Source organism: Schistocerca piceifrons, chromosome 6 (genome assembly GCF_021461385.2).
Source record: "Schistocerca piceifrons isolate TAMUIC-IGC-003096 chromosome 6, iqSchPice1.1, whole genome shotgun sequence".
Classification (NCBI taxonomy): domain Eukaryota; kingdom Metazoa; phylum Arthropoda; class Insecta; order Orthoptera; family Acrididae; genus Schistocerca; species Schistocerca piceifrons.
Window position 1 is genome coordinate 131,268,461 of NC_060143.1, and position 12,770 is coordinate 131,281,230.

At 43.5% G+C, this 12,770-nt stretch overlaps 1 protein-coding gene across 1 annotated transcript in view; it reads left to right on the top strand.

The window, feature by feature from the left end:
* Positions 1 to 6,474: 6,474 nt before the first annotated feature.
* LOC124803188 (orexin receptor type 2-like) overlaps positions 6,475 to 12,770 on the top strand; it is a 67,440-nt gene continuing 61,144 nt past the window's right edge. Inside the window, exons 1-2 of the mRNA XM_047264371.1 lie at positions 6,475 to 6,549; positions 8,429 to 8,576. Coding sequence (XP_047120327.1) covers positions 6,475 to 6,549; positions 8,429 to 8,576 — 223 coding nt within the window. The remainder of the gene's footprint in view (positions 6,550 to 8,428; positions 8,577 to 12,770) is intronic.

Below are 12,770 nucleotides of genomic sequence, written 5' to 3' on the forward strand. Positions count from 1 at the left end.
GCCTCTAGGAGCTAGGCATTTTAGCGTCTCCTTCCTAATAAATGTTTAGTAAGAAATAGTCCATCATAATATCACAAGACTAAAGATAAAGATATTCTACATTACAAGACTAGAAGAAAAAATGAACGGCTTGGAAAGATGTCCAATTTTTAGCCAAAAGCATCTTTCATCGTTTTTGTTCAGTAACAAAATATGTATCACTGGTAGCAAAGCAAATATTAAAACTAGCTTAAAATCATTTATTTTATTCAGTTTGTGTTCCAGATATCAATTTTTGATTCTACATCTACAACTACATACATACTCGGCAATCCACCATACGGTGCGTGGCGGAGGGTACCTCGTACCACAACTAGCATCTTCTCTCCCTGATCCACTCCCAAACAGAACGAGGGAAAATGATTGCCTATATGCCTCAGTACGAGCCCTAATCTCTCTTATCTTTGTGATCTTTCCGTGAAATGTAAGTTGGCAGCAGTAAAATTGTACTGCAGTCAGCCTCAAATGCTGGTTCTCTAAATTTCCTCACCAGCGATTCACTAAAAGAACGCCTCCTTTCCTCTAGAGAATCCCACCCGAGTTCCTGAAGCATTTCCGTAACACTCACATGATGATCAAACCTGCCCGCCTCTGAATCGCTTCTATGTCCTCCTCAATCCGACCTGATAGGTCACCCAAACGCTCGAGCAGTACTCAAGAATAGGTCACAGCAGCGTTCTATAAGCTGTCCCCTTTACAGATGAACCACATCTTCCCAAAATTCTACCAATGAACCGAAGACGACCATCCGCCTTCCCCACAACTGCCATTACATGCTTGTCCCACTTCATATCGGTGTGCAATGCTACGCCCAAATATTTAATCGACGTGACTGTGTCAAGCGCTACACTACTAATGGAGTATTCAGACATTACGGGATTCTTGTTCCTGTTCATCTGCATCAATTTACATTTATCTATATTTAGAGTTAGCTGCCATTCTTTACACCAATCACAAATCCTGTCCAAGTCATCTTGTATCCTCCTACAGTCACTCAATGACGACACCTCCCCGTACACCACAGAATCATCAGCAAACAGCCGCACACTGCTGTCCACCCTACCCAAAAGATCATTTACGTACATAGAAAACAACAGCGGAAACAGCGGACCTACCGTACTTCCCTGGGGCACTCCAGTTGATACCCTGACCTCTGAAGAACACTCACCATCGGGGACAACGTACTGGGTTCTATTACTTAAGAAATCTTCGAGCCACTCACATACTTGGGAATCAATCCCATTTGCTCGTACCTTAGTTAGGAGTCTGAAGTGGGGCACCGAGTCAAACGCTTCCCGGAAATCAAGGAATATGGAATCCGTCTGTTACCCTTCATCCATGGTTCGCAAGATATCATGTGAAAAAAGGGCGAGTTGCGTTTCGCAGGAGCGATGCTTTCCAAAGCAACTTCTCTGTCTCAGGGAAATTCATTATATTCGAACTGAGAATATGTTCGAGAATCCTGCAACAAACCGATGTTAAGGATATTGGTCTGTAATTTTGAGGATCCGTCCTTCTACCCTTCTTATGTACAGGCGTCACCTGTTCTTTTTTCCAGTCGCTCGGGACTTTACGTTGGGCAAGAGATTCGCGATAAATGCAAGCTAAGTAAGGAGCCAATGCAGTAGAGTACTCTCTGTGAAACCGAATTGGAATCCCATCAGGACCTCAAGATTTATTTATTTTCAACCCATTCTGCTGCTTCACAACCGCGGGGATGGCTATCACTATGTCCTTCATACGGGAATCTGTACGAGACTCAAACAGCGGTATGTTTGCGTGAAAGATTTCTCAAATGCTAAATTTAAAATTTCAGCTTTCGTTTTGCTGTCTTCCGTTGCCAGACCAGACTGATCAGTGAGTGACTGCATGGAAGCCTTCGACCCGCTTACCGATTTTACGTAAGACCAGAATTTCCTTGGGTTAGTGTTAGTATGAGCACCTAAAAGATAATAAAAATTAAGCTTATTGTTAGTCTTATGATTCGTATTTAAGACTAACACGTTCATTTTTCTTAAATGTAAGCTAATACGCTATTTCGCGGCCTGTATACGACCAGCTTCGCGCCACGCAAACAGATCATGTATATGTAGCCCATAAACTGATCTTTTCCACATCGTTTCGATACAATCATGCTAATAATCTATGGAACATGTAACTTCCTACCCACCTAACTCGTATCATATTTTCGCACTGCTGTTCTCACAATGAAGAATGTCCAAGATGGGTCTAAACCACGTTTACGATACTCATAAATGTACTGTTTGCAAGGGTCATCAAGTTATCGTATGTTCGAATCTTCATGGTACAAAAATCTTATGAGAGATCGAAGTGTGTGCTGTTTGCCTGTGCTTACACTAAATTGTATATTTCATTCCGTATTATTACGTCTGTATTGATGATTTAGAGTACCCGTCGAAACAGATTCCGTTATTGTTTCTTTGATATTGTCACGACCCACCAGTCTTTAAGGGAGATGTTGCCTAAGTGGTTGCAGTCTGGATGCTGAAGACATCTTGGGTTGAGATCTGCTAATTTCCCTCTAATGGACTGAGAGTGAGATTGTCTCCTAGGATATTTGGCAGAGGTGATGCGGAAACGGATTAGAGAAGTTTGTAGGAAGTGAAAGAGGGTGCAGATACTTCCCTACATAAATTAAGAGCCTCCATTTTTAATTAATTTATTCTCACTTGGAGACGTGTCTTACAATGGATTTTTATCCATCAAAGCTTACACCCTACTAATCTAGCAATGCCCAGTTCCTGAGTATCTTTTACCGTCAGAAACGAGTGCTTTGCTTGTGAATCGTCCTGATGATACCATCAGATACTCGAATCGAGTTAAGAGGTAGTGAGAGGCACTGCTCGGTCTTTCATTGCACACGTGCAACTAGACACTAGGAGACAAGTGTAAGGCGGCACGTGTTCTTCTATAGAACCTGACACACAGAAATACTTTTACTCTTTGCTACTTCTACAGACAAACTCCGCAGAACTATTCTTTACTAAATAGTATGAAACTCGGTGTAAGAACTGCGGCTGGATGTATATCGGAAAATTAGCGCCTCGTTTGAATGTATGTAGTCTTCTCACTGTTTACTGCAGCATAATCGAACTGTCGTGCCCAACGACTCAGCTCCTCCCTCGTGATGACTGCGGCTCTGACAGTGTGACTCACCCGCTAACTCTCTCACTGCTTAACTCATTTGCTACTGCTGAGACTGCCTCCGACTGCCGTTTACATACTGCTTTTTTAAGGTATTGGAGTTTTCCATGACAGTGTTGCTTTGCCTTGCTTCTATTGAAGATCGTTTTAATGACCAAAATGTTTCCAAAAACATCTTAGACCACCTTGAACAGTCTAGAAACGCTTTATGTGAGCCAGCATTCCTTCTTTCGGCCTCGGGCAGCTGTCTGTGGCTATTTCCATTTTTAACAGGAAGTTATGCCCGGCAACGACCGCGACTGCAGCGGCGTACCACTTTCCCCTGGAGTCTGCTAATCGTTGCGCTCGCTTCGCTGTTTAATGTTGGCTATATGCAGTGTGTCTCTCCAGCATCATGCCTTGCTAGTTAATAAAGTTTTCATTCCTTTCGTATCGTCCATGCCACATCTTATATCAATAACATTTGACATCTTGCAGAAATAACATCAAGTACAGCTGCATCTTTAACGGGAGATGACCAGTTTCGTGGCTTATAGACAAATCCTCAGGTGTACATAATACTTTAATACTTTAGGTCATTAAAGACATCGACGTAAGAAACACGAGAGACCCAACCTTCACTGGTAAAACAGCATTGCCTGCCAATTTTAATGCCGTTTTACTAGTAAAGATTCAAATGGTTCAAATGGCTCTGAGTGCTATGGGACTTAACATCTGAGGTCATCAGTCCCCTAGAACTTAGAACTACTTAAACCAAACTAACCTAAGGGCAGCATACACATCCATGCTCGAAGCAGCATTCGAACCTGCTACCGTAGCGGTCGCGCGGTTCGAGACTGAAGCGCCTAGAACCGCTACCAGAAAACGCTGGGTCCCCCTTCTTTGATAAATCAATGCATTGAATGACAAAGTATTACAATGACATGACAAAAATCACGGGATACCTCTCAATATCGTGTCGCAACTCGTTTTTCCCGGTGTAGTGCATATCGACGTTTCATGGACTGAGCAATTCTTTGGAAGTCCCCTGCCGTTCATAATTGCGACAGTGTTGCCAGTGAAGAATGTTCTTCATGAATTGAGCATTCGATTATGTCCCGGAAATGTTCGATGGGATTCTTGTCGGGCGGTCTGGATGGCTAAATTATTCACTCGAACTGGTCAAAATGTTCTTCAAACTATTCGCAAACATGTGTGGCCCAGTGAAATGGCGCAATTTCATCCACAAAAATTTCACCGATGTTCGCGAACGTAAGTTAATGAAAGGGTGCAGAGAGTGTCCAAGTAGCCGAAAGCAACCACTTCCACTCAGTGATTGGTTAAATTAGATCAGAGGACACAGTTCACTCCATGCAAACTCAGCCCACATCATTATGATGGCACCACCAGCTTACATAGTGCCCTCTTATGGGTTCGTGGGATCTGCGCCACACCCGAACCCTAAAAGCAGCTCTTATCAACTAATACCGGGGGCTTGTCCGACCAGGACACGGTTTTCCCTTCATAAAGGGGCCAAGCGATGAGGTCACGAACCGAGGAGAGGTGCTGCAGGTGATGTCGTGCTGTTAGCGAAGGCAGTCCCGTCGGTCTTCTGCTGCCATTGCCCATTAACGCCAAATTTTCCGCACTCTCCTAACGGATACGGTCATCGTACGTTCCACATTAATCTTTGTGGTTATTTCGTACAGTGTTGCTTGTCTGTTAGCACTGACAGCTCTAAGCAAACGCCTCTACTCTCGCTAGTCAACTGAAGACCGTTTGCCACTGCGTACGTGGAGAGACGTAATGCCTCAGATTGGGTATTCTCGGCACACTCTTGACATTGTGGATATCGAAATATTGCATTCCCTAAGTATTTCAGAAATGAAATGTCCGGTACATCTAGCTCCAACTACCACTCTCCATCCAAAGTGTCTTAATTCCTATTGTGCTCCCATAATCACGTCGGAAACCTTCTCACTTGAATCACCTGAGTACAAATGATAGGTCTGACTTTTTATACCACGTGTACGCGATACTACCACCATCTGCATATGTGCATATCGCTATCCAATGACTTTTGTCATCTCAGTGTATGTATTGGCGAGGATGTAACTGCGGGCCACGAAAGCAGTCACGTCCTATTAAAGATTATGACAAAGCCATATGTGGTATTCTTTCTGAAAGACGTGTTACCACAGGTGCAGATGCCTGGAACACAGGGTTGTTTGTATTAACTTTTGACTTCTTATATTAATAAATCTTAACAGCCACGACAATGTACCAGGGTTAGAACTTTAATAGTGGAACTATTTATTTACAGTTCGTACAAAATAGATATGTGTTTCAAAGTTTTACTGACCTTCAAAGTAGTTACCAGCATTGCGTACAACCCGTTGCCAGCGATGTGGAAGTCTTAGGATACTCTTAGCAGTGCCAGTTATGTTCACAGTTCGAGTGGCGCGGTCTATCGCCCGACGAATTTGTAGCAGTTCTGAAGAGATTATTCAAATTAGTTTCCTGCCGTTTTGTAGACAGGAGTGACACCACCAGCAGTCGACCAATGGTGTAAACGCCCAGAAGATGACCCTTATGTCGGATTGAAACCGGTTGGCGGTATAATAATAATAAATGCGATTAAGACGGTTTTTGAATAATTGATTAATCACACTAATCGCTGCTTTATCTCCACAGCCATATTGTCTAAAAAAATGTTCTGAAGCCGTGCATTGTACTGCAAAATGATGATCAGGTCCTGCAGAAAGTGGCAACACTTCTGTCTCTATGCTGGTCATAGGCTGTGTTGCAAAAATGAACAGCATAGAGACATAAGTGATGCCACTTTCTGCAGGACCTGACCATCATTTTGCAGGACAGTTCTCAAGCACGTACAGTGCAAGCAGTAGCTGATTTGTTTGACTGATGAGCCTGCTAAGTGCTATACCACCTACTGTACTTCCCTGGCTTAAGCCCTCGTGAGTTCAACTCGATTTCTAAACTGAAGGAAACACTTCACGGCGTTTGCTTCAGAACTGCTACAAATTCGTTGGGCAATAGACTGCACCACTCGAACTGTCAACACAACTGGCACTGCTAAGAGTATCCTACGACTTCCACATTGGCAACGGGTTATACACAATTCTGATGACTACTTTGAAGGTCAGTAAAACTCTGAAAACGTATCTTTTTTGTAAAAGCTTCAAATAAGTATTTGCCACTATTAAAGTTCCAACTCTCGTATTTGTGGCATTGCTCGTGTGTTGAAGTACTGGTATATCAAATTTTCAGCGAATGAGTAATGGATGCTTACACAGAAAACTACTTAAACAGTACAATGCAAATCTTAGCTTCCACCTGAGAGCACAGGTAAGCAACCAAGGCTCTTTTGGAGAATCCTGTTCCAAGTTACTTAGCAAACAAACAAGACAGCAGAATAGAATTTCTGTAGTTACTGGCCTCGTTACACCTTGAAGGAGTTTACGTACCCAATGATTGGTTAGCTGATGACTCTAAATTTTGCTTTATTTGTTCACATCTACATTAAATGGTAATGTAGGGTGTTCTTAGGTTTCCGTAGAAGTTGTGGATTGTAAAAAAATCCGTGGAGGGGATGATTAAGTGAGTAGACAAAGCACAGTTTCGTAAAAACTAAAAAAGATATGAGTTTCTAATCTTATCACTTTGTAGCACCTACTGCGTTTCAACTAAAACAGTACTTTTTTTTTTTTTTTAATTTACTCTTATTTTGCTGTCAGGCTAGTGCCGTTTAGATACACGTGAATATATTCAATGTCAAGTGGTAAAACGAGAGCAAACGTCACGAATTAAGGGTATGACGCTACTGAACGCATTAAGAGCTTAGAGACATCTGGTATTTTCAGTAGCAAGAGGAATGGTGGCGATAGACGAAACAGTTTAAGATTTCACTATAAATGGGTCTGGGTACAGGTGCTATTATCCAATGTACATTACATGTTCTCACTTTCTTCAGATTGATACTGAACTGGTTAACTGTGTGCTGGGGTTTTAACTTCTGGGTGGGGGGGGGGGGGGGGTTAGGTGGGGCAGCTGTCCCCTTTCGCTGCCTGTCTCTGAGAACGCCCTCGATAGACAGCACACAGTTTGCGAGAGGTCACTCATGAGGTGATGGCTGATCTACATGTCTACGTCTACATGACTACTCTGCAATTCAAAGTAAAGTGCCCTGCAGAGGGTTCATCGAACCACGTTCAAGCTATTCCGCCCTCTCGAACAGAGTGCGGGAATAACGAACATTTAAATCATTCCGTGTGAGCTCCGATTTCTAATAATTTACTACAATGATCATTTCTCCCTATGTAGGTTGGCGCAACAAAATATTTTCGTATTCGGAGGAGAAAGTTGATGAGTGAGATTTCGTGAAAATTCCCTGTTTTAATCATTGTCATACTATGTCTCGTAGTATATACGTGACGCTCTCACCGTTATTTTACTATAAAAAAGGAAAAGGTCCTCTGCCAATCCTGTCTGATGTGGATCCCACACTGCACAGCTGCACTCCAGAAGAGGGCAGACAAGCGTAGCGTAAGCGCTCACTTTTGTAGGCCTGTTCTAAGTGTTCCGTTAATAAGTATTTGTGTGAACTTTCTAGTTTAAGTTATTCGTAAGTATAACCCTAAGTATTTTTGAATTGACAACCTTTAGCTGACCGAGGTGGCCGAGCGGTTGTAGGCGCTACAGTCTGGAACCGCGCGACCGCTACGGTCGCAGGTTCGAATCCTGCCTCGGGTATGGTTGTGTGTGATGTCCTTAGGTTAGTTAGGTTTAAGTAATTCTAAGTTCTAGGGGGCTGATGACATCAGCAGTTAAGTCTCATAGTGCTCAGAGCCATTTGAACCATCTTTTCTGTTAAAAGGAACCTTTCATATGAAAAACCTTTAGATTTATGCGATATATCCTGTAACCAAAATTTAGTATATTACTTTTAGTACTGACGTGGATGACTTCACACTTTTCATTACTTAGCGTCAATTTCCACTTTTGACACCATACAGATATCATGCCTAAATCATTATCCAATTGGTTTTGATCGTCTGATGACTTTATAAGACCGTAATTGAAAGCGTCATCTACAAAAAATCAGAGAGAACTCTTCAGATTGTCTCCTAAATCTTTTATATAGATTAGGCCAATAACTCTTCCTTGGGATATATAATTTTCTGTGTTAGCGCTGACTGACTGGGGGGCCCGCAACTGTGTGTTGCAGACGGTGTCAGTGGCGGTGTCGGTGCTGACGTTGACGTTCATCAGCATCGACCGCTGGTACGCCATCTGCTTCCCGCTTCGCTTCAACTCCACCACCAACCGCGCCAAGACAGCCATCGGCATCATTTGGTTTGTGTCGCTCGCCTTCGGTAAGCAACTCTCAACCACAATGTCAAGTTGAACTATTTATGTCATACCTCCTACAGAAAGTACACTGGTCTAATTACTGGAATAAAGAAACCGTTTGGTTATGTAAAATGCAAGCTTTCACGGTCGGAAAAGTCACGATTAATAAAATGTTCTGGACTACTATGCTGTGGTGTTACGGATTTCCCATTTAAGCCCAACGTTTCGTCCCCATCAAATCAGCTGCTGTGGAATTTACTTTGCAGCCTGGAGACCATCACATTCATTTTGATAGGACTCAAGTACCGGCAGCCACAAGCAGATACCATGAAAGGCTGTACAAAGAGGCCATAGAGATTGTAAAACACAACAGGAATTTCAATAGGGGGAGGAGGCCGTGAAACTGAATGACATTTGGATCCAGGTGCTGAATAGACGTTTACCAATCTTCTATCATGGGGTCACAGTAATGGCGGACGACGGAAATCGACAACGGCCAATTACGCCCTGGTATTCAAAACAAGTGACGTCACACCGCTGCGCATAAGCACGCGTAAATGGAATTTTGCTGCAGTCAGTAGGGAGCTAGGGAGCGAATCGGACACCCAAAGAAGCTACGACGCACTTTGAAATCTTCCTCCGCAGATGGGGACGAAACGTTGGGTTTAAATGTGAGATCCATTCGAGCACGGCATAATAACCCCGAACATTTTATTACTTATAAATTTGGTTATACACAAAGGGTAATGTAGGAAAAATCAGTAACATTTATGCTATAGTAACATAATAACACACATAATCAGCTACAATTTATATCAAAAAGTGGTATTTGCAAACAGAAAGTGAAATTTTTGGAATCCACTAATCATATTACACAGTATTTAGATGACATATTATCGTCAATCCATATTTCCTGCGACGCATCAAAGGCTTTTGATTGAGCCGACCACAATATCTAACCCGGTACACGACGCACGGTGCCACTTGCAGGTTACATGTCTAATGACTTACATGGACAAAAAAAATTGGTTTTCCAGTATTTCATACAACTATTGGCCGAATATAAAAATTTAAAATACTGTCATAATCCACTCATTAAGAGATGAGATCTTACGTTAAGGATTTAACACAGTGTGGCTGGTATCACACTTAGAAACCCTGCGTATGTTGCGAGGCAGCGTAACTCATGGCGCCCAAATTACCCAGACTTTGCTCATGCAATATTTGAGCATTTTGAGGCTTCCAACAAACATTAAATTTCAAACGTTTACGAAACTTTATTTATTTATTCATCCCATATCTGAGAACGAGAGCACTTTGCGTCTTCCAACAACTCAACACGTAATTTCAAGCCTTATGGAAACTTTTGTTCTGGTGACAACCCCATAAACAGGTGAAATATGTTTATCGCTAACTACACTTTCGTTCTTCATACAGTGAAACTCCAGCTTCTGGTATGACATTTTAAATTATTACTTCTTTACTACTAACTCTATTCGCAACACAGTTTGCAGACAATATCCACATACCATACGTATACCACTGAGTATACTTGCAAAATTATAACGTTTTGTGACACAGTTCTGGATATATGACGTCATAAGCATTGAGATATGCGAATAATTATTGTTTAAAACGGAGTGCAAATTTCCCATAGTATACTGACCCAGTATTTGATAATCAGAGCATTTGGCGACTTCCGATAAACTTTAAACACAATTTCAAACCTTTACTAAATTTTTCTCGCTTATGTGCTTAACGTCAAATACATAACACATTAACTCATTTATAAAGAAATCAGACTTTTGAAGCTGTTTTATTCGTGTAAAATTTTTTAAGGCATTGGAGCTGAAACATATACTGACTGAAACTAAAATATTATGGTATGAAAGATCTTGCTAGTAACATGTTTACATACTATCCAAATAAAAGCACGCAGAGTATCACATTAAGAAACCAGAGAAGGTACACATCTTCGGGGTAAGGAGTAAACGCTACGACTGCATTCCAGGAACACATACGGAGTCTGATGTTGTAATATTTTATGTGCTGTGTAAGTTATGTGCAATCATGCGTGCCTGGAGCAACATGAAATTGGAAACCGTACAGAACCGATCCAAATCCCGGTAGGTCACTGTACGAGGGATGTTTCCACTGTCCCTTACCAGCAAAAAGAGCACAGCAACCAGCAGTCCGAAATGGATAGAAGAAGAGGAAGCTTTCTCACTAAGTGACAGGTTTCTGGGATAAGAAGAAGCAGAATTAATTTGTAAAGAGTCACATCGAGCCGCGTGGTCGCAGTTTTCAACTATTGCAGTCTTCGGACTTGTGTGGATGATATTTTTCCGGAAGCCAGATGGTATGTCGCTGGAGCCATACATCCTATACTCCAACTTGAATGGTCGTTTTGTTGCCACTTCCCCCAATGATTTTAGAAATTCTCCTGGAATGTTATCTATACCTTCCGCCTTATTTGATCTGAAGTCCTCCAAAGCTGTCTCGAATTCTGACACTAATAATGGATCCCATATCTCTTCTAAATCCTCTCCTGTTTCTTCATCTATCAGATCAGATAAATCTCCCCCCTCGTGGAGGCCTTCACTGTACTCTTTCCATCTATCTGCTCTCTCCTCTACGTTTAGCATTGGAATTCCTACTGCACTCTTACCGTTGCCACACTTGCTTTTAATTTCACTGAAGGTTGTTTTGAATTTCCCATATGCTGAGTCAGTCCTTTAGATTTCTTCACATTTTTCCTGCAGCCCTTTCGTCTTAGCTTCCCTGCACTTCTTGTTTATTTCAGTTCTCACCAACTTGTATTTCTGTATTCCTGAATTTCCTTACACATTCTGCAGTTCCTTCTTTCATCAATCAACTGACGTATTTATCCTGTTAACAATGCTTTATTCGCAGTTACCTTCTTTGTACCTACACTCCTGGAAATTGAAATAAGAACACCGTGAATTCATTGTCCCAGGAAGGGGAAACTTTATTGACACATTCCTGGGGTCAGATACATCACATGATCACACTGACAGAACCACAGGCACATAGACACAGGCAACAGAGCATGCACAATGTCGGCACTAGTACAGTGTATATCCACATTTCGCAGCAATGCAGGCTGCTATTCTCCCATGGAGACGATCGTAGAGATGCTGGATGTAGTCCTGTGGAACGGCTTGCCATGCCATTTCCACCTGGCGCCTCAGTTGGACCAGCGTTCGTGCTGGACGTGCAGACCGCGTGAGACGACGCTTCATCCAGTCCCAAACATGCTCAATGGGGGACAGATCCGGAGATCTTGCTGGCCAGGGTAGTTGACTTACACCTTCTAGAGCACGTTGGGTGGCACGGGATACATGCGGACGTGCATTGTCCTGTTGGAACAGCAAGTTCCCTTGCCGGTCTAGGAATGGTAGAACGATGGGTTCGATGACGGTTTGGATGTACCGTGCACTATTCAGTGTCCCCTCGACGATCACCAGTGGTGTACGGCTAGTGTAGGAGATCGCTCCCCACACCATGATGCCGGGTGTTGGCCCTGTGTGCCTCGGTCGTATGCAGTCCTGATTGTGGCGCTCACCTGCACGGCGCCAAACACGCATACGACCATCATTGGCACCAAGGCAGAAGCGACTCTCATCGCTGAAGACGACACGTCTCCATTCGTCCCTCCATTCACGCCTGTCGCGACACCACTGGAGGCGGGCTGCACGATGTTGGGGCGTGAGAAGAAGATCGCCTAACGGTGTGCGGGACCGTAGCCCAGCTTCATGGAGACGGTTGCTAATGGTCCTCGCCGATACCCCAGGAGCAACAGTGTCCCTAATTTGCTGGGAAGTGGCGGTGCGGTCCCCTACGGCACTGCGTAGGATCCTACGGTCTTGGCGTGCATCCGTGCGTCGCTGCGGTCCGGTCCCAGGTCGACGGGCACGTGCACCTTCCGCCGACCACTGGCGACAACATCGATGTACTGTGGAGACCTCACGCCCCACGTGTTGAGCAATTCGGCGGTACGTCCACCCGGCCTCCCGCATGCCCACTATACGCCCTCGCTCAAAGTCCGTCAACTGCACATACGGTTCACGTCCACGCTGTCGCGGCATGCTACCAGTGTTAAAGACTGCGATGGAGCTCCGTATGCCACGGCAAACTGGCTGACACTGACGGCGGCGGTGCACAAATGCTGCGCAGCTAGCGCCATTCGACGGCCA